Consider the following 22,947-nt stretch of genomic DNA (forward strand, 5'->3'; position numbering starts at 1 on the left):
TTCACAATTTATTGCTTTAAAGTTTCAATGACACTTTGAAGTAGCAATTAATATTTGTTATAAACACAACCTACTCCATACTTTCAAAACAAAAGACAAAAGATTTACACAGATACTTTATATGGACAAATGGATAAGTCATTATAAGTATGCAAACCCTTTGGTGTGACAACCCTAAATTAAACCTTAACCCTTAATTAAATTAGCCCTCACTTGAATCCAATGGAAAAACTGTGGAAAGACCTAAAAACTGCTGTCCATAATTGATCCCCAGGCAACCTGACAAAGCTTGAGCAAATGTGCCAGAAAGAAGATGGTAAGTAGTTGGTACAGACTTACCCATAAAAGACTTGCAAATGTAACTGCTGCCACGATACTTCCACCAAATACTTGTTCAATGATCTCAATATCTATGCAAACAACATACTTCAGTTTTTCTCTTTACTTTTTGCTGACAATTAATGTAACTTATCTTACCTTTAGAAGTTTTCAGTTTTTCATTCAGGTTTTGAATACAATATTAAGCTTAAAAAATGTGTATGCATAATATTGTAATTTGAGAAAATACGACACCATAGGAAGGGTCTGAATACTTTAAGTAAAGTACAGTACTATAAGAATTATAAGTCACCCTGAAAAAAACCCTTCTAAGAAACTAAATGATAATAACGATGAGAATAAAATAATACTCAGTAATGACAGCAGTAAGAAATGAGAGCTACTGTAGAATGCTACTCTTATGGCAGTGGATAAAGATGTTTGTGGGGTTGAATGAGTGTCCTGTGGATTCTCCAAATGCACTCTGATCGAAGAAACACTTCCATGTAAATTGGTGGGTTTCCTGGAAGATACACACACTTCAGGTACAGCCGCAACATTTCAACAGCACTCTCTTGATGGACAGGCCACTCGTGTGCTTTGGATAACTGTTGAAATGTTGAGTTATATCTTATGAGTCTGTGATCACTAAGTATTATGACTCCCCTTAGGCTAACTTGGGTTACTGCTATGGAAACAATTCAATGTTTTTGTGTATTTTCCTGACTTGATTCAGTTCTTCCATGTTATAAGTATCAGTGCTCTTCTCTCTTGATGTTTCAGGTTAAACCAAATCCGTCAGCAGATTATTAGCCAGTTACCTGATTATAAAACCCATCTGAGACCTCTGCTCACCAGCTGACAATATACTGTAACAGTCATATCTAGGCATTTTTAATCTGAATTTGATGGTGAAACAGTCATATATGTACTGTATAAAACAAGTGGGGATCATTGTTATTTACTTTTGAAAGTGTTTTTCTATTAGTGGTCTATTTTGTGTCTGTTTAAAGTCAAGCATAAAGTAATTGCTTGAGTGTAAATGGTTGGGTATCAAAGCACAGTACTGTACCTGATTACCATGCAGATCCAACACATCCAGTTTTGTCAGGTTTTCTAAATTGCTGATTCTTGTTATTCTGAAAAAAATATATTATATTTAGTTTCCAAATCTATTATTGTGTCATCTGTTGCTTTCACCAAGTTTTGTGTAAAAGCTTCAGTTTCATGAGCTACTGTACACTTGAGAGCACCGCTGTTGGAGCAAGATCAGAAGACAACCCTGAAATACAAATCTACAATGGCTTAAAAATAAGTGCAGTGAACTCCAAACTTATCAAGATCATACACTTTTCAGGATGTCGATGATGAAAACATCTAATTGCTTTTTAATTTAAAATGTTAAACTCTCTATTAATCATTCTCCATCCACTATTAGAGAAAAGAAATGGAAGTCAAAAAGGGGTGAAGATGATCTGAGGTTGCATGAAATGTGAGCAGGAATTGGGAATGCTTGAGACTTGAGCAGGTCTTTCTGCAGCTCGTCACACTCATAATAACAATACACGTCAATTTTAATTAAGGACGTATATAAAATGTGTTTCCTTCTTTTTGATAGCAACTTATGCACTGTACACTATAGTCTGCTGATTCACATATACTTCTCAAGAAAGAATAATATTGAAAGAAATATATATTATGAAAATTATTTTATTCACTATTCAAGTTATTTGTTATTGTATATGGGGTGTTCCTAAACATTAAATATTATATAATAAATGTCAAAGAATAATCTGAATAGTTATCTCAAAATATGAATTAATTAGTTCAAACAATTAATTCATGTGAGGTAACAATAGATCATATTCAAAATTTTAATGCTATTTTTTATGTCCTGGTTGGATAGTAATTGACTTATTACACATTAATATGTATTAACTGCATTAATAAATATGAACTTGTAATGAAAACTTAGCACTCCAGTTAAAACTCATCACAGGTTGGAATTGTGGGTAATGTGTTGCAGTGGGAAACAGCTTCAAACACAAGCGTGCTGTGAATGCTCCTTGAGTAAGACAGTAAGACAAATGGTGGACATCTCTGAAAAGGAGTGGGTCAAAAACAGGGACAAGACAGGAATGAAGATGATCCTTGGAGCCCTAGACTGACCTACAGCTCTGTCACAGAGAACCAGCAGGCTTCTGTCAGCCTCACCACACTCATGATAGACAGCAAGGTCTCATCGAAAAGATGTCGTCATGCTTCTGCTGCCATTGTTTTATTTTTCTGAAGAGAAGCAGGGAGACATTGTCGCTCTTACTCAATGGCCTCTCCAAGCACCACTTGTCTGAACCAGTGAGCTTATCTCTGATCCCATCATGAAAGCAATTTTCTATCCATGATGGCAAGAAACGAGAAGGGAGATGATCAGAGCAGACAGCACTAATGATGAATAAACATGTCAATGCACATGACCAGCATTTCACTCCATGTGTCATTCTTATACAACAACTTTCACTGTTACTAACTCGTCGTAGTTTGGAAGAGAAGGATCCAAGATGTGGCAATCTTTAACTCACGTGTATCGTAATCTTTTAATACTTGATCAAATTAAATCAAGAAAAAGTATACATGGACAGCCAAAATAAAGTGTTGGAGCAGCTGATTCCTCAAGTATACTAATTCAATCTAACTGACTCTTTGTCAGGGGTTCCTTGTTCACATCCATATATGGCAATAAAGCTAAATCAATAAACTACTTTATGAACTATAAAATACATTTATCAGGATTAAATTAGTTTAAAACATAATGGCTAAAATTTCAATAGATAGACTGTTCCTGCATAAAGTATGAAAACACTGAGGAGAAAGAGAAAAAAATGCGAAATGTGAAAGACTTTTGAAAAGCAGTGAACATATATCAACAGGTTATGATTCCCAGGTGTGACTATATTTTATACCATAGGTCAGTAATGAGAAACACACAGCAAACTGTAGTAAAAACCTAACTCTGTAAAAGCGTCAGGCATAGCTATATTTTTGTTTTTTGCAGTAAGACCATTGGAATGCTTTTAGCAGTGAAAGTAATATTCGAAATTGCTGTTTCTGCACAGAATGATAAATTGGTGTCAGAATAAATCAGGAAAGCACAGTGTTTCTTAATGTGATGCAGACAAATAGATGGACAGATAAGAGACTAAATCCTGCAGACCAGCAGGGTATTGATAAAACAGATGTCTTCTTCAAAATAGTTATTGTGGTACCCTATATTTGATAATATCTTGAAGAATTAAAAATGTTGAACATATTAGTTCATTCACATATTTTATAATTCCTTATTTTATCTGAAAGAAATTAACATTTTGAGTTGTTAAAACTCCAGAAATGAAAGACCTCTCTTCGGCCTCCTTGAGTACTTGATCTTCACCAGCTGTAAGATCTACAGAAAGCACCCTAGTAGACTATTGTCTCTCTGAACACAAGATGAGCTGTCCCAACAATAGGTCCACAATGTTTCCTAGACTTATTACTCAGTTCTGTCTACTCCGATAGACAGCTCATACTTTGATTAAATCAAACATCAAAGAGGCTGATACCAGTTCTAACAGCTGGGAAGCAAAGTTAATTGTGTGTTACCATATGAGTTCTGGTGAAAAAAACGAAGAACCTTTAATAAAAGCTTTATAGACTGTATTACCTAGAGCCAAAATGCATGATTATCCCAAGAAGTAGTTCATTTAAGTGGTAACCGATTTATTGAAGCTGAATTGTCTGAGTATTACAGCTCTTGTAACACAGTAAAAGGATTTATATGCTGATGCTTTCAGGCTAAAACTAATATACTGTAGATCAAAATGGTTAGGTAATTAGAGCTATATATTGATCAAAGTTGTTAGGTGAGGGAAAGCTTACCTGTACAGTATATTGTTCTTTTGTTTTGCAAATACTTAAAACATTGCTTTGCATTAAACTTTTACTAATATATTAAACAAAGTATTAGACCCGTCAAAATTAAGCTACAGATTACCAAGTAACAAGGTTTCAATTAGATCTACAGTATTCTCTGGTGAAAAATAGGTTTTCCAAGATACCTCCAAAGGTCTATTAACCAGTATAATTTCCTTTACTCCATCATTTTCTCCATTTTTAAGTTGTATGTTATTTAACTTGTTGTTGTTGCTGCTGCTGTTCTGTGTTTATTTTTTGGTGATTCCTTTAATGTCTTTGTACTGGAGCATACTTTCAAATAAGCATTTTATTGCACTTGAGCATATGACGATAAACTGAACTGAACAATGTAAAGGCGTTTTCCTGTCATGTATTCATACAATTTCAATGCGTTCCCGTTCTTTGTCTGGAATGTGACTGGAATTATGTTACCGTCCTTGAGTTCTTTATAAACATCAAGTGTTCTGGTGCATATTTTTAAAAACAAAATGCCATGTTTTATAGATCTGGAATAAAACCAGACTTTACAAAAAGGATGCCAGCAGCACTGCATTTTTTTAGGATTTGTGCAGTTAATAGTCCCCCAGTCTCCTTTCCTAAAGTAGGATGCTGTGGGAGTCTCATACAGTCTAAAGGTAGGGGTGGAGATATGGCAAGTGTTGTAAAAGGGAAACAGCACCTTTCAATAGCAACAACTGGCAAATAAAAGGGACCATTTGGCCTGCCTAGCCTTGGTTACCAGTACATAACTGGTCCGAGGAGCTCATCCTCTGTGTTGTGACTCTGCAGGGAATGCAGCTGGTGAAAAGGAATGTTGATAAGGCTGCCACAGAAAGGATCATTCTGTCAGCACAGCAAGATCAAGGCACACGATGTATGATGAGAAAGCCTTTGTCACCAGCAAGAACAAACATCTTGCCGGTGAATAGAGATCCTGTCTGTTCTGGGCATCAGGGTGGACTGAATTAACCAACTTCTCTTTTCTTACTACATGATGTCAGCCCTGATGTCCTGTGAGAATCATATAGTAGAGACGGTGATAGATGTTGCTGTAATACACTTCATGGCAATGGAATTTGTTTAGAAAATTATTTGCCTTTTTGAAAAATAACCACGCATCTATAATGTTGCCATCAGGCTGTCAAAAACTTCCATAAATCTGAAAAAACAGGAAGAAACGAAAACTGAATTGTACACGTAATGGGCCTAATTATTTATGAACACTGTCTATAAAGAGCCGGACATTGTGTTTATCGGAATAGTGTACCTGTTCTTGCCCAGCATGAGCACACGCAGGGAAGTGAGAGCCGAGAGCCCAGAGATCTCCCCAATGCGGTTGTCGTACAGGTCCAGGAAGATGAGGCGGCGCAGGTGGGACAGGTGCTGGATGCGTGAGATCTGATTGTGCTGGAAGTTGAGCAGCCGGAGCCTCTCTTCCCCTTCCAGCAGGGGGCAGACCTGTAAATGGCGCCTGTTGCAGGGAGAGAGAGGAGGCACCAGACAGGTAATTGCAGTCGGCCTGAAACCTGCCTGTTTCCAGTACATCTGCAACTTGTTTCTTGAGCACATGCTGATACATTGCAAACAAAATACTAGTGAACCGCATGCTTCCAAAAGAACATTTTTGTGCCTTTTTTTACTTCTAACAGTATAATTACTGTTTCCATTTATTAACTGTTGTTTACAGATCTGTTCTTCTTGTGCATCATCTTACCCCTCCAGAATGTCTTAGCAATCATTCTGGAGACAGTCAAGCTGAAGTGAGGGCACATCAGCAGGCAAACACACACGTGCTGGCTCATGCATGGACGCCACTGTGACTTAAAATAACCACAAACCTTCTTTTTTGTCATGAAAATGAAAACAACTGTGACAGCTGTGTTTACCTGAACCCAGTAAAGGAATATTTATCAAGACTCTTAAGACTGCATGCAGTTACTTTGTTCTGTCCCTAAAGGGACGAACATTTTTCCTAACTGAGAAGAACTAGGCCTTATTCAGTTCCTTCTGACAGGTCTTAATAAGTTAGCACACACTAACAAGTAAGGCGATTGCTTCTCTTTAGTGAGTTAGCAACCTAGATCACAAACATTTCACAGAACAAATATATTCCCCAAATTCATGGCATTCTTCTTACTCAGGATAGAGAAAGGACCTTAAAAGTATTGAGGTATATTTGCTGTGCGGATAAGAGAAAGCATAACAACAGTGAAGAAACACGTGGGACTCTTAAAACAGTGAAAATAAAACAAGAAAGTAATACATTTTATTGGCATTTAAATTCTTGGCACTTCAATGTCCTACATTGCTCTAGAAGAGACAATACCAATAGTGTTATAAAATTTTAGGATAAGAAGGATCTTGGATATAAAGGATCTAAAGCAAAATAATTTAGATAATGATGTTTTTATGATACTTTAATGACATGCATATATAACTTAAATATGCTGGGGGTTTTGGCTATATGGTGATAACTGTCTTGCATTTCATTTATTTATTATCACTCATGAATGAAATCAGTCCTGATGTGGTTCATGTGGTCATGAGTATTAGGTTAGTCAGCCGGTGACTGCAATCAGCTGGCTTTGAGCACCCTCTCCAGTTCAAACTTGGTATTCCAAACTAACAATTTTTCATAAAATACGGCCACTTTTAATAAAATCATTTTAAAAAGCCTTGCCTCTCTTTCAACCTCACTGGATTGTTGGAATCAGCTCTTCGCAAAATGAATGTGAGAAACAAGATCTTGTTTATACCGTGTGAAGCCTTTAATTGAATTTATGGAACATCCTACTTTGCAACACCTTAATTCCAATATATTGTGACTGTAAGGAAGTGGAGTGGAGGAAAAAATGAAATGGTTGTTTCTTACTGTGTTTTGAAATTACCTGACTCTTGGAGAGTTGTCTGTTACTTTTACACTCTGTGTGTAAACGTGCAGATATGGACAGTGATGATGATAATTAATAATAATAACAAAACCTTCCACATTCAACATACAGTGGCATTCATAATAGAAAGTATGATCCTGAAAAGGCGGAGCCTTTGCTTAAATGACCAGCTCAGAGTCAGTGTCAGTTCGTGGGAGCCAAGTGGCTTGGTCACCTATAAATAATTCCATTCCACCAAGAAAGCACAGAAATACCCACACCCATAAAACACCCATAGGACCTTTAATTCGATATTTCTAAAAGTAAAAAAACACTGAATTTTATGTGTATGAAATAAAATAAGGGTCTTAATTTCAGCAGTTAGATGGTTGTGCAAAAATGCAAAGGAGTGCAATTCTCACAATAACACTTACTGTAAGCACATCTCAAGCAACCATAAAACAGGGCACAGTCAGGATAATACAGAAAGAGGAGTCAAGATAGATGTAGATCAGTTTTACTCAGGCTGCAACACAGAAGTAACAGGATGACCTCCAAGAAATCTCTGACCACAAAGGGAAGTTCCCTTAGGACAAATAGCACTATGGTTAAAGGAAAAGCACCACATTAAGGGAGGCAGAGAGAGCAGATGTGTGTCTGTGATACATGAGCTACCAGCGCCCCACTCTGCTTCAGCTGTGGGCAAGCTGTTGGAAATGTAATTGGCACTGAAAACATTGAGTAGGAAGGAGACCATGTTGTCAAAAACAAACTGCAAAAGCAAAATCTTGGCCGGAAAGGCTCCAGTTTCTTGCTTTCCAACAGTCAGGGCAGTGATTTCCAGAGTGAACTATCTTACTGTGACTAAATCAAAGAAAATATTTGTGAGATTTATTTCAGTATTATGCAACGTACCCCAAAAGTATAACCTAGGTCACCGAACTGCACGAAAAAGTCAGTTTACTGTTCTTCTGAGAGGATTAAATAAAGAAAGCAATCTATAATTAATACACGGGACTGTTTGTCAACAGCACACAAACGTGTCCACAGTCAGTCTACAGTACATCATGGGGACTGATTCTCATTTCTCTGGATATCAACAGGGTTATGTATGTCCAGCAAACTAAAGAAAATATTATTTTTACACTGTTGTCCTCCTGTACAGAGGACATTTATTTTTATTCATAAAACCTATGGTAGAACAAATTACCTGAGTTTTATTAAGTGACTAAATGTACCAAATGATTTACCAGGGCCCTTTTACACCCACAAATCCCCCTTACATTTTCACAGTGGAATCCAGGAAGGTCACGATGACTGGGTAGACCAGGAAAGTAGAAAAAAAATGGTAGCTGCTCAATGGATTTCTTACTTTTACTAAACTTTTGCCTGCAGACATACTGGAATGAGCAGATCTCATCTTCGCTATTCAACAAGTGGAAACACAGAGGAATTCTCTCTAAAGCGTATTGAAGCGAATACAGTCCCAGCTCTGCCAGTGTGTGAATTGCTGTTTCCCACTAGTGCATGGCCCCCGGCTGGCCTTACCCATCGAGATCCAGGCGCTCCGGGCTGGCTGCATGGTCCTCCCGGGAGCGGAAGGCCACGGGGACCCCAGGGGCTGAGGCGTTCTCCAAAAGCACTGCTGCATCGCCTTTGAGGAAAGACAAAGTACTCATGGGACACGGACTGATCACAGCAATGACCCCTAGCCCGGAGACCCATGAAGGAAGCCTGTGGAGGATATGTGATTTGAGGGAATTATGTGAATTATGCTTCATCAAAAAGTTGCAATAATAAGAATAAAAGAAATGGTACAAATGAAAGGTGACCTTTCAGCCTACTCTGCTATTCCTATATCTGGTTGCTAGTATCTTGTCCAAGGATACAGTCCAGTCATTTACTGTATAGCATCCCAGAGAATCTGTTTTCACAGCATGGCTGGACAGATAGGTCCAGAAACCCACAAAAGGAGCTCATATGTTACAAATAAGCAAATTAGCAAATACATTTAGGAAAGAAAAATTTTAAGGAAGAAAAGGTCAGCAGAACTTTATGCTCCATAAGGATTTTTTTAGTTATTATTATTTGTTGGGATTGATGCCGGATAAATTCAGAATGACTAAATAATAAATTATGTCACTAAACAAACCATTTGCATTAATTTCTGGCAAATTACAGGCTGTTCTTTTTCTCTCTTCAGATTCAAAGAGTGATATGCAATGTCAATCTGGCACTTATTTGTTTTGCTTTCTTGCTTCAAATACTTAGTTTATTGATATAGGACTAGTTTTTTTCTGGTAGGATAGGCACAGGCAATGTTCTGTCACTGATCTTCGTGTATTGAAAACTGATTAGAATTTGATTAGAAATTATTATGAAATAGCAAATAAATATAAAATGATTGATGACTGATTAAAATGTAAAGCAAACTTAAACATATTACCATCCAGTATTAATCTACTCCATGTTAGTGTGTGTAACAGCTAATCCTAACATATATAACATGCATTTTGGGTTGTTTAAAACAATGTATTTTCTTGTAGAGCAAACAGACAGAATGCGCAATCTGGGTTCACACCACGTGGAAAGTAAGAGAAAAGAGATGACAAACACAGAACCCAGCTGGAGCAGAACATCTCACTACTGAAATGAGATAATTTACTTGATTTCCAACCACTCTGGTGAAACCTGGGAGAGAGAATATCCTCACGGCCTGCACAAAGGAAGGAAAGGGCTGACCTTCCAGCTTCTTGCCAGCCATCGGGGTGTCTAGAGGGCAGCTGTGGGAGGAGCTCGCCCCCGCGCTGTGGGAAGCTTGCCTAGACCAGGGCCTGTGGGCTGGTGCCACACTGTCACCGCTATGCCCCCGAGGAGTGCCTGCAGACAGCTGGCACAGCACCCTGTCCTGCCCCGTAAACTCCATGCCAAAGGCCAGCGCAGGAGGCTGGGAGGGTCTTCCAGCATTCTGAGCGCTGATGAGCCTCCCGCCTGCAGAGGACACAGGGAGAGAGCACTAGGCAGTGAGGCTGTAGCGAAGGCTGGTTACCGAGCTTCTCTTTGAATTACAAATTTATCGAATTAAAATGAATTACCTTTGAAAATACAGGGTAAGAGCACTACAATAGAACAAGTAAACATCTTGTTTGTTTTTTTAAACAGTTCTGGATTCTGGCACAGTCCTTTCTGCCCAGAAGTAATGCAGAACTTATATTTCACTTCTGGTTCTGTTCCAATACACGCCTGCTATCTGCAATACTTCCACATTAGTTTGATAAAAACATATATATATTTACTGAAGCTAATCCTGATAAATAAAATTACTGTATATGGTCTGACTTTGGCCTCATGTTACAAGTTCTTCTCATTGGCCTTCGTTCAGAGGCACCCTGCCTCAACACTCTGTAGGATTGGGAGTTGCTGTAATTCTGGCAGGTGTGGGAATTCTGGGATTAGCTTTGTAAATTTGGAAGAATGTTTCTCTAATCCCAGAATATTTGTCGCAGTGCAGTAGGAAGTGTATCTCTGTCTCTGTTTCTCTTGGCTGGCAGTGGGAACACAGCCTGTCCTCTCTGGGCAGACAGGTCTGCCTGTGTCGCCCAGTTTCAATGGCCAGAATGTGGTCAATGAGCCTGTACTTCGCCAGGGTCAGTTTCTTTTTGCTGTTTCTTATCTTAGTCAAATATTTGGCAAGTATGTATTGTCTGTTTACAGTTGTGTAGCATTCTAGTTTATGTTGTGTTTGTGTGTGTGTGTGTCCCAGTGTGTAAGATATTCCTCATGTGATGTGGTTGAGACTGATTTGTGGTGCTCTAGCAGTGCTGTCCGGAGGCTGGCTGGTGTCGGTGTGGCCTGGGCCAGTGACCCGCAGGACCAGCTGGCTCAGAAGGCTCTTTGTTGGGCTCAGCTCTTGGCTTAGCAGGGCCTTGTGGTGGGAGGAGTTTTGGTCACTGCTTTTTACGTGTCGCCAATACTTTATTACTTTCTTCAGTGTATTTATTAATAGTGGGTATTGTTCTAATTTGGCCCTGCATGAGCTGTTAGGAATTTTTCTAATCCTAAGAGCAGAGTTTCTATGGGGGTGTTTGTCCCATTTAGTGTAATCCTGGTCTATGAGGGGACCCCACACTTCACTTCTGTATCGGGCAATGGGTTGAATTACCCTTTCAAATATTTGGAGCCAGATTCTTGTTGGTGGGTTAATGCTGAAAAGCCTCCTTCTCATTGCATAGAAAGCCCTGAGTGCCTTCACTGCCAGGTCAAAACTCCCAGATGAGCTGATAGTCAGACTAAGGTATTGGTTAGCTCAGTGTGCACTTCAATATGCTGTTGTTGAGTGTGAAATGGTACTTGTTTCCCTGAGATCTGGCTTTCTTCTGGAAGACCACGAATCTGGTCTTGTCCAGATTGATTGTCAGTGCCATGCTCTGCTGCAGCCCCTGTTCTGTGGGCGACAGCAGGACCAGGTCAGCCACGTAGAGCAGGAACTTAATCTCTGTGTCATGTAGTGTGAGATCAGGAGCTGCAGACTGTTCCAACATTCCTGCTAACTCATTGATATAGACATTGAACAGTGTTGGGCTCAGGCTGTGGTCTGAGGGCCTGGGGTTTGCCAAGTAGCTTCTGCTCAGTGATTGGGGAGATCAAGGGGTTTTTGTTGTCAATAACAGCAGATTCCAAAATGTTGTGTTTTTCATACGTAATATTTTGGTCAGATTTATTTGTATTTAGGAGCATTTGGTAAAGAGTTTTAAGGTATGGATGCCAGATTGTTCCATTTTGGATGAGCTGTTCTTCTGGTTTTTATTTATTTAGTCTCAGAGGTCATACTGTAGCTTGTCCAACAAAGTGTTTCCCTGGATTTACTGCAATCCCTTCCTACACTGTGTCATCGTAGCTACAGAGAAGCTACTCAGCTGCTTGTACTTCCTGGTCTGATTACAATAGCTAGGAAAACAATTACCAACAACCTGAGGGAATTTGGGGTTACAGTTACTAGTACCCCTTGACTGTAATTATGCATGATATGAATAGTCTCTATTTATTCAGTTCTTTTTTACCTAGCAGGTGAGGAATTAATTGTCAGGAATAAAACCTCATTTGCAGGTTTCTTTTGATCTTTCCATGACATTTGTTTATTTTAACTATCTCTAATGTTCTATCATCATTAAAAAAAACTCAATCAGTTCAGTTTTCTCTGGGTTTTTACAGTGAATCCAGTTTCAAACAGGCAATAGAAGACCCACTTATCGTGTTAGAATACATGTACATATAGTTGTATACTTGAATATAATTGCCTATTTCGATACTCAGGATTACCTTGTCTGGTTGCATTAATCCTCAAGCTGTCTGGAGCTACCTCTCTACTGAGGCCAGGCAGGTCTTTAGCCAGGCGAAAGTCAAGCTATGAGAATGAAAACAGACTATTTTTAAAACCTAATCAAGAGTGGTTTAACCTCTACTTTATGTAATTTAGAAAAGGCAATTGAGCCTATAAATTAGTGACTAATCTATAGGCTCCAAAATGTAACATGTTGTTTATCAGGTTCAAAAGCATTGCAGAATTTAATATCTTTATCACGACGTATAGCATGAAATGTAGAAATCCTCACTTTAGAATTACATCACTGACACTGGGGACAGAATGCAGAAATACACCTGGATTTACGTCTTTCCCTGCAGATGTCAAAACTCATTATGTTTTATGAGGATTTCAGTTCCACTGATATGGGGATTTTGTCAGGAGCATGAAAATGTGTGGTAAATAAGTGTGGTTAATCAATAAAAGATGTGTTTTCTCAGAATTGTTTAAAGCACAAGAGCCCTTTGATTTGAATGCAGCACTCCACTTCAAAGCCTGCTGTTTAGCAGAAGAGAAAGAAATTAAATGCAATTAAGAAAGGCCATGGAGAAATGACTAATGCTTACTATTGACTATTTCAGACGTCGTGTCCATTTGATAGTTTCAAAGGAATAGCTTGTGTTCTATTACAAGTTCTTGTCACAGCTAAATGTGGGGTGGTTTTTAAACGCCTTCAAGGAGTTTTTTGTGCTTTTAATAAGCACAAAAGAACTATTTGATTTAATATTTTTCCTAAATCATCTGTCTTTTCCTTGGCCTTGGTCTATGTTTAAAGGCAATGAATGTAGCTATTCTGAATTTACTTTTGCAATTCAGGGGCACAGATGTCCCGCTAGGTGTGGAGATAGAAATTCCAACCACATACACAAAGCTTTGGGTGTTAGTAATTTATATCTATTTGAGGACAAAACTACATACAGAAAAAAAAAACTTCAAGTAAAGTTTATAAACACAGTCCCCTTCTCATGTTCACAACATTTCTGAATTTCTATGCTGTTATCATACATTTCCATTCCGTAGAAATGGGGGCATCATTAGGAAATACTTTTTTGAAAAGCCTGAGCTGATTTAAAAAATGAAGCCAGCTAGAAATAAGAAAATATTCCAGCTGCTTAACTAATGGAGGGAGAATGGTGTAAACCAACACACAAAATAAAATCGAAATATCAACTCAGGTGCCACTCTGTTACACTGAATCGGTCAACAGAGCGAAGCCACAGAGCTCCAGCTAGTCTCTGGCGCAGTACGGTTAGACTCTGGCACAGCACGGCTAGACTGTGGAGCAGCACGGCTAGACTCTGGCCAGGCTGGGCTAGACTCTGGTGCAGTACTGCTAGACTGTGGCGCAGTACGACTTGACTCTGGCGCAGTAAGGCTGGACTGTGGCGCAGTATGGCTGGACTCTGGCGCAGTAAGGCTAGACATTGCTCACCGGCTTCTGAAACGACACTCGTTCTGGCGCAGCAGTGCTCAGGGTCCCCAGCTGCAAATTATAGCTGTTTACCTGTAGAAACACCAACACAACACAGACAATTTCAGAAGGTCCGCTGCCTGCCAGGTAAAGACGAGGGAAGACAATAAAGCTTTCAAGCATTCAAACAAATATTATTTAAACACACTGGTGTATATTTCTGAAAATGCAGAATCATTTGATACCAAAGTCATAAGAATAAATGTGCTTTTTTTTTAAATACTTCAATTGGGTAAGAATTTTTTTTTATAAACTATTGTAAATACAACATGACCACATCACTGGACTGAGATACAGTCCTACTTTGCTGATAATCAATGTTCTGGGCCAATTGCAACAGGATTAAGTAACCTGGATACAATTAAGGAATAAAATCTTATTGGACTGATTTGCAACTCACACTTTATATATACTCTTGGTTTATATAAAGTTATTTTTCTTAATCTAGGAATAAAATATAATTGAGTAATTCCAGTTAATTTTTAATGTTTAAAGTGAATTATATTTTTCTCCATTTCTGGGATTCACTAGTGGCTTAAACAGAAATGATTAATGCAGCAAAATGAGATTGGTGAGATGAGGCAGGGAGAGATAAGAGACTGATGGCAGGCAGGAGCAGAGTGGATGAATCAGATGCATGTGGAAATAGGGAACCAGTGGAGGAACTGGAGTAAAAGAGTAGCCTGAGAAAAGCAAGGAAGAGAGAAGACAAGACCAGTCACAGACTCCGGGATGAGTTGGTTTGGATGGACAGGGCTGGCAGGGAGGCTGGCCAGGTGGGAGATACATTTCTCTGGGTGGGAGAATACCAGGGGCTAACAGCTGTGTTGAACAGTGGGAAAAGGAAGGAGCAGATTATAGAAACCTGGCAAGGGAAGACGTGGCAGGAGTGTGCCAGAGATAAAATGTGTTGTGAATAGGAGAGAACAGTGCCAGAGTAACACAGAGGGACAGGGGTAAGGGGGACAGGGTGGAGGCTATGTCTCTGTATAATGTGTAACCATGTTTCCAGTACACTCCACTAGGGACCCTTATCTCATACAGTTTACCTAATATATCTCATACAGCTTCAGCTTGAACATCTTTGAATAGGGGCATATGTGTGAAGAGCAACTGTTATTCCAAAACCTAAACAAAAGATTATGATTTCCTGTATGATTTCAGTTAATTGTAATTTTATGACATTACAGTACGTGTAACGCTTAACCTTTAATTTTTTGTTGCATGTGTACTGTGTCAGATTGATATTTAGAGCAGATATTTTTATGAAAACCAAAAAAAAATAAAACAGACTGCACAAGAAAGCCATATGAACGTACAGAATTTGATCTCAAAAGGCCACATCTTGTTTGTTAGCACTGTTGTACATTGTTGTTGTTGTCATTAAAATCTCGTTACTTTCGATAACTGAAGCTGAACATAAACAAAGACCTGCCGATGCCAAAACACGACTGTTGAAATATAACACACAAACACAAAGGTATTACTGCCCTGATAGAGTCAATAAACGAAATGTTCTGAAAGGAATACAGTAGTTAATCTGCTAGACGATTTGATTATGATGCTAGTCATTCAATATTTTGTACAACCTGTTATTTACGAATCAGTTGTGTTGGCTGAAATAGTCCAACCTGCTGTTAATTAACTTACCGTTGGAGCAAGGAATCGTCCTCTGGTGTATTGGTATTTATTGGGAAGCATTTCAGTTCAGATTTGCGGATTTAAAATTTCACATTCATTGATTCAGCTCAATTAAAAATACAGCAATATTTAGACGTATCTAAAATGTAGCAAAAGTATTTAGATAAAACGATTCTTTATCACATCTGATGTCCTTTATTGAAACATTTCCAATTATTACCGTAATGCACGTACTATGTTCAATATATATATATATTCTGCAATGGAACGATACACGTCCAAAGGTTATTTTTCTTTACTGGCGAGTACATGGAAAACCTGATACATAAACAGTAAATATCCACGTTTGAAACTGCCTATGAACCACACTTCCTTAGTTACAGAGCCGGTCTGTTGGTAGTAACCGTAACATCTGGTGTCAGACCTAATATCTTCCGACTCGGAAAAATAAATGGGAGGGGAAGGTTCCGACATAACCTATCCAAAAAGGATATTTTTTTCATGCATGTTGAAATTAACAGATTAAAACGGTAGTTGTTTGTCATATATAACTATGTTTTCTGTATTGTAGTCTTCTGTTGTACTATCATTAATGTGGTGTTCTGTAGCGTTTACCAGAACGTAACAAGTCACAACAGTAAAAAGTCGCAGGGTTGTAATCTAAAATATAGCACAAGTGTAAAACACAATGTTTTCACACATTTATACTGTTACCTCCTGTTAATGTGGAGGTGCATAATGTCTGTTACAGATTTGACAAGTCGTTACTCCTTCTTACCTGATGATTGCTTTAATTCGTCACAAAAGACTGTAACCCTGTGTTTTCGTTTCCTAGTTTCCCAATTAATAAAAGCACATCTGATCCATCTTTATACAAATATTATTGATCCTTATACATTATTAAAACTTTATTAAATTATTCCAGTCGCTCTACCTCAAATTATTTACAAAGCAGCAATACCACTGTCTATGGTTAATGTAGTGCTCTGAAAAAGTAGGGGTCGTAAGAATGTAACCTTAAACAGCTAATATAAATCAAAAATAACATTTCATTGTAAACAAGCCATATATTTACTATGAAATATAAACAAGTATCATTAAGGTTACATGGCCTGCAGATCTTCCTGAACTAGTTCAGTCAGTGATGTTCATTCCTAACCATGGGAGAAGACACGGGGATTTTTAAGTAATTTACAATCTTCACTGAGTAAAGGCCTGGAGACTTTGGTGGGAAAAGATCTATATTTAGCGTACACTGAATTCAGTGAAGCCATCAAGAGTCCAGGGTGCAATGAAACCCAAAAGACACCACAGCCCTCCAGGACCAGAATGAAGTTTCTGTGGGTGACTGAGTCTCAGTGCCAGATCAGGATACACTCTAGAAGTGAGGAAAACAAAGACGACCATAAGAACAGGCAGAAGGCTCCAGAAGTGGATCGCTGATGTTGCCCCAGTCGTGCACACCAGCCACCCTGACAGAGGTGAAGGTCAGCTCCGCTGGTCAGGGTGCTGGCTCTCCAGATTGTGATACTGCTATGCTCACCGCAGTCACAGTGGGTTTCTGGTGGCTTCTGGGGTTGTTGGTGGCTGGATTCACTCCCCACGCAATACCAGCCTCAGTGATGGCTTCCCTGTGTCAAGAACCAGGACTTCGCAGTGAACATGACATGTGACTGCTTTTTCACTGCCAGCACTGGTTTGGTCTACAACCAAAGCTGGTCCTTGCAGGGTGGTGTCTGTTGTCAGATGTAAGTTCACATTCTCTAGGTTCCTGGCAGAAACTGTGCGCTCTGCAGTTCTCACTTTCAGGGAGGGCATCATGGCGGCATGGCTCTTACAGTTCCAGGGTCAACTCCAGCTTCCACATGTGTTGAACTCAGAAAAGCCAGTCTGTGTGGAGTTTGCAAGTTCTCAGTACGTTCCCATGGTTTTGTTTTAGGTGGTCCTGTTTCCTCCAACATACAGCGAGATTTGTACTTGTCCCTTTCATGGGCAGGTTTAAAGGCGTTTCTTCCCACTACAGCCAGAGCTGGTTGTACTGAGAAACAGAACTCAAGTGGCCTTTGCTTCAGTTGTGAGGCATTGTGGGACCTGTCAATCAAAGCCCTGTTTACCAGGATTACATTGCAGACTTTGAGATTGAATTCAACATGTGGATACTCACCATGAGGCGGCTAAGTCACATTTCCTGTTTGTCAGTGTCCACTTCAGTGTTGAATGATGCCCCAGTTGAGGCCGTGCACTGTCATCCTGCTGCAGCTGCAGGAGCTGCACAATGAGGCTGCATCTCGTGCCCATGAACACAGCTGCCAGCCTCACATACCTCCATTTGCGATGCTCACTTTGAGAAGCACCGCACACAGCCATCCTGAGAAATCGCAAAATCACAACAGCGGCTCGGGAAATCAGAGCCATTGCAATGAAAGTGTGCTGTGCACTTTCTTCAGGTTAGCTGAAGTCTGTTTGTAACAAATCCATCCGATGTCTTCACTCTCCTCAGTGGCGTCACCTAGGGTTGGTTTGTCAGCATCTCTCATCTGCATGAAATTCGACCAGTGATGCTTGTTCTTCCCAGCTTCCAAAGAAAATCAGAAACACATGATTAAATACTGTATTTAAACAGCTGAGGAATTTCAGGACTATTGTCACGCCTATGTGCTGCACAATGAATATGAGCATCCCTTTTAGACTAGTCAACAATGTTTGACCTAGAAACTATTACAGTGGTAGTCATGACAACACCTCATGTACAGGAACACCTCCTTGACTTCAAAAAGTTCTGTGCGTCTCCTGTACTTTTAAAGCAGCTGTTGGTTGTACTTAGTGATCCAGGTGCTTTATTAGACATGTGTCAGGTCACACAGTCTTGTGTCCATAATGCAGAAGAGACACTACAGATGGATAGAGCTTTTGTCGGAAAGAGCATTTCAGCTGGAGAATGATGGGGCCAGCAATTCAAAGCTGGCACTCAGAAATAAAAGGTACACGCTGTATTCAAATTCCTGAGTGCTCTGCTTCAATTAGTACTATGTTCCACTTCACTGGTGCAGATGAACCGACAGTAATACATCAAGTTAAAGCTGCAAAACCGTGAAATGATTATGAAACACATGTCATATAGCAATCAACATTCCAGGAGAAGTGTACTTATAATGTTTTTATATAACTGGAAGGTAGGGAGCCAGTGGAAGGTAATGATTTTTCAAAAGATCAGTCTAGAGTTGTATTTTAAACTTTAAAGAATGCCCATTTAAAATGTTTTTTCTGTTAAACCTTTAAGCCATCAGTTTGCAGGTGAATGCTCTACAGCAGTGTCTGCCCTGTGTAAGCATGACCACAACACCAATGAGGAACAGACACCTGAGAAACTTACTGCTAAATTACTGGATTAGTGTCTCTGAGTAAATTCTTACCCACTGCATGTTTGTCTTTTAAATCAGTCCAATAACGGCTTCAACAGAGATTTAACCAAGTCCATCTGAGGGTGCTGTTGCTTGTGTTACCGTCTAGTTTATCAAAGAAAAAAAGGAGCTGTACTGGGCAGTAATCTAGGCTGACACTGTTTCACAGCATGTTAACAAAGACTCAAGAGTGTTTGAGAGAGTCTTTATTCAAGAGTATTTATGTCCACGGGGATATTTCCCTTTGTTTAACATGTCATAGTTAATTCATGGAGAAGGGGGGATTCTGTTAGCTCATCCAATGGCACACGATAAAAAAGACAACTTTAAAGTCCACTTTTGTTGTGTCTATGGAATATTGTGACATACAGTACCTGTAAAGCTAGTGTGCACAGAGGAAAATCAGCCCAACATGTGGCTGTTCGTGTTATCAGATGAAACATGTTGCATAGGAGACAATTCTACCGTAGCTATTTATCTTTATTTTATAACTAATATTAAATGTCTGATGTTGTTCTGTATTACACATCACTCCAGCTTATGCTTTGCAAGGATAACATATCAGAAAGTCACTGATTTTGTCTGTGAGCTAAGTCTTTGCCTAAATGGGAAAAAGCAAATTTCACTGGAGTGAGGAAAGCTGATGGAGTACTGAAATTATAATTTGTAATATATTTGGAATTAAGTTTCACCCGTTTCCTCTCAGGGCTGTTACCTACAGTATATAACAGGTGATTCTAACAGCGCAGGCAATATGGCAGTGGCATAGAGCTGGGAACAGACATTCTTTGCCTGCTGGGTTGAGGGAGGTTAGCTTGGCTGAGGTGATGAGGCAGATATAAGAGATCACTTTATTGACTATATACAATTTCTTGCATTAGGAATTTGTTTTTTCTCATACCCCAGCTTGCTCTCCATGAGACACACAGGAACACAGACGGGGAGAGAGAAGCTGGGGGTCAGAGCGCAGATCCCCATGTGCGCAACAAGAAAATGGGACAAGGGCCAATCAGAAGGATGGTGAGAGAAGAATCTGGTGTGGGCTAAGCAGTGTCACGATCGCCGTCCCTCCCCTTAAGGGCGCTCCGACCCTTTCGTATCTTAGTTGATTATGTGATTATTCCTGTTTAGTCTGTTATTATTTAAGCCTGGCGCTCTCGCTATTCCAGGCTCAGCATTGGGAGATGGATGCCAGGAAACACGCCTACCAGCGGGTCCAGGAAACACCTGACAGCATAGGGTTCCTTATGGCGCCCTCACCGTCTGAGTCCGGGGCTCGGAGCGCCTGGCCTCGTTACCCTGTTTTTACTCCTTGTTCCTGTTCCGGATCCCGTCTGTCTGTCTCGGATGGATACCCTGGTTCCTGGACTCCGGACTGCGCCCCGGATTTTCCCCTTGGACTGTTTGGACTTGTTTGCCTTCGCCCAGCCCCCGAGCACGGGATCACCGTCGTCACGCCCCCCTGTCTGTCAACCCCTCCTGATCCTCTACGTCTTTTCCCTGTTGTCCTTCTCCACTTACTTCCGGATTATACCGTCTGCATTGGGTCCTGAACTACGCTTCATCGGAGCCTGGACCGGCTCCTGTTACACACAGGTGCTGGTGGAGTTAGCTTGTAAATACGCATGGAGGAGAAGCTGGGTATGTAAAATGAGTGATAGAAATCTCATTCGGCCATGTCAGCAAATAACAGATAAGCGGTTTGCAATTCCTGTATGAAGCCTTTGTTAGCATTTTCACCTGATTGCTATCAGCAGTGGGTGTAGTTATGTCCCTGAAGTTCCGGTATCTGCTCACAGACCTACTGTATACCATTATGTTTTGTAACATCAGTTTTATTCATTCACCTTTGCTCTCCCAAAGCTTTTCATACTCATATCTCTTTGACCTTCAGCTTTAAGGACTCCATTATGCCTTTGCACTCTTACAGTTTCTCTCTTAGATCACTTTGTGAAGCTACTTTTGTAGGTGCCACATAAAATAAAGGTGATGATTATTACTACTGCTTTCTCAGTGCAATTTCAGTTCAGTTAGCTCTGGATAAAAACTAGAAACATCTCATTCATACTTCGCTCTCCTTTGCTCACTTCTTGCCATGAAATCTCATACTTTCCCGAGATTCGTGGGTTTAAATTTAAATACAGATGGAGGGAGACTGGCCTGTCTATTGATTTACACTGCCTTCAAACAATGCACTGTAGAAATACACTGACCGCCACCTGTTTTCTGGGAAACTAATGGGAGATGGGAATAGTAACTCCAGATTCCTTTTTTCAATAGATCATCATCTCTTATGTAGATCTAGTAAAGAACACCACTCTAGGGACCAATGCACTTAATTGTCTGAGCTGTTATTTACTTTGATAATACCAGACATCGTTCCATCCAGGGAGTTTCCCACCTTGTGCCTGTTGCTTGCTGGGATAAGTTCGGGCTCCCCAACAATTTGGATAGAGCAGCTAGAAAATTGATAGATGGATGGAATATCACAAATTGTAATTCCACTTCTGAGAACACGTAATGTCATGTCGAGAGAAGTGGAAGAGTTTCATTCTGTCTCTTCTCAGCAGCTTTCTGAAATAATCAATAAAATGAGCCCATAATCTGCTCCTTGCATTCTGTTCTCACTGTCTTGTTTTTTCTTGTCCATGTCTCGTTTTCACACATCCTCACTGAATCCTCACTTAAGATCTGGAGCCTTTTCTGAACCTTTAAATGACTTAATAAAGAGTAAAACTCCAGCCTCAACTTTAATTATTGGCTGATATCTAACTGCCATTTTTGCAAATGTTCTTGGTTCTTAATGTATAGTTAGAAGATCACTAATCTGAGCCATTCCAATCAGTGTTCAGGTGCTTCCTAGTAGAGAAACAGTTCCTGCTGGGATTATTAATGATTTACCCGCAGCTGCTGACTACTGCCTCTGATGGTTTCTTATCCATTCTTGTCCTGCTGGACCACAGTGTTGCCTCTGACACCATTGATCACATCATCCAGCTAAATAGATTAAAGATTATTGTTGGTTTTATTGGAATTGTTTATTTGTGGTTTAAAAGCAACTAATGATGAAAACAATTTGTTCAGATTGGATAATGGTCCTCTTTGACAAAGTTAGTCAGTTCAGGCATCCTGCAGGGCTCTGTTCTAGGTCCCATTCTTTTTAGTGGCTATTTGTAACCATAGGGCCAGGTTCTTCATGAGTAAGGCATCAGCTTTAATTTCTTTGCTGATGAACCACAGATCCTGTTCCCTGTATGTGGTTCCTAAGGTTCCTAAGCTATGCAACATGTTTCATCTGGTAACACGAAACAGCCACATGTTGAGCTGATTTTCCTCTGTGCACACTAGCTTTACAGGTACTGTATGTCAAAATATAATTGTACAGATCAGGAAAGTGTGGGGAAGCATCAGATGCAGTAGAGAGTCCCTTGCTGGTGGATTCGTGAAGGATTGTGTGCTGCGTCAGGAAAGAGCTAGTTCCACAAATGCCCATGGAAAGTGTTATGCATGGCTCCCTGGGAAGTGTTGAGTGTGCTAGCAGTGACAGAGGGTTTCACACGCCTGTCTTCCTTAATCAGGTCTTCACCAGGGCACACGTTCTCATCCGTGGAGGAGGTGCTTAGGAGCCCAGCTGTACTAACAGTGGGGTTCCTCCTTATGCATCCTGGCTGAAAATACAATGATCGGATTTCTTATTAGTGTTTGGATTTTTTAAATTTGTATGTTATTTCCAATTTTGTAATAGAACATTTCTAATAGCAAACAAAATAATCAAAACGCGAAATTAAGCCACAATATAATATTTCACTTTTGAAGGTTGTTGGGAAGTGTCTCTCTTTATATTACAGCTCTAAAATTGCACATTTTTGGTGTATATGTGTTTAAAAAAGAGCTCCAACTGCTGTTTAGGTCAGAAACGAAAGTCCACTACAAGAC

At 39.8% G+C, this 22,947-nt stretch overlaps 1 protein-coding gene across 1 annotated transcript in view; it reads right to left on the reverse strand.

The window, feature by feature from the left end:
• LOC148659349 (leucine-rich repeat-containing protein 49-like) overlaps positions 1-16,732 on the reverse strand; it is a 106,868-nt gene extending 90,136 nt beyond the window's left edge. The window contains exons 1-7 of the mRNA XM_088641476.1: positions 15,620-16,732; positions 13,931-14,002; positions 12,456-12,540; positions 9,879-10,127; positions 8,685-8,790; positions 5,534-5,737; positions 1,391-1,457 (exon numbers count right to left, since the gene is read on the reverse strand). Coding sequence (XP_088497602.1) covers positions 1,391-1,457; positions 5,534-5,737; positions 8,685-8,790; positions 9,879-10,127; positions 12,456-12,540; positions 13,931-14,002; positions 15,620-15,670 — 834 coding nt within the window. The 5' untranslated portion in view covers positions 15,671-16,732. The remainder of the gene's footprint in view (positions 1-1,390; positions 1,458-5,533; positions 5,738-8,684; positions 8,791-9,878; positions 10,128-12,455; positions 12,541-13,930; positions 14,003-15,619) is intronic.
• Between the last annotated feature and the right edge of the window lie 6,215 nt (positions 16,733-22,947).

The sequence above is a fragment of the Lepisosteus platostomus genome, chromosome 7 (genome assembly GCF_059453375.1).
Source record: "Lepisosteus platostomus isolate fLepPlt1 chromosome 7, fLepPlt1.hap1, whole genome shotgun sequence".
In the NCBI taxonomy this organism is placed as follows: Eukaryota; Metazoa; Chordata; class Actinopteri; order Semionotiformes; family Lepisosteidae; genus Lepisosteus; species Lepisosteus platostomus.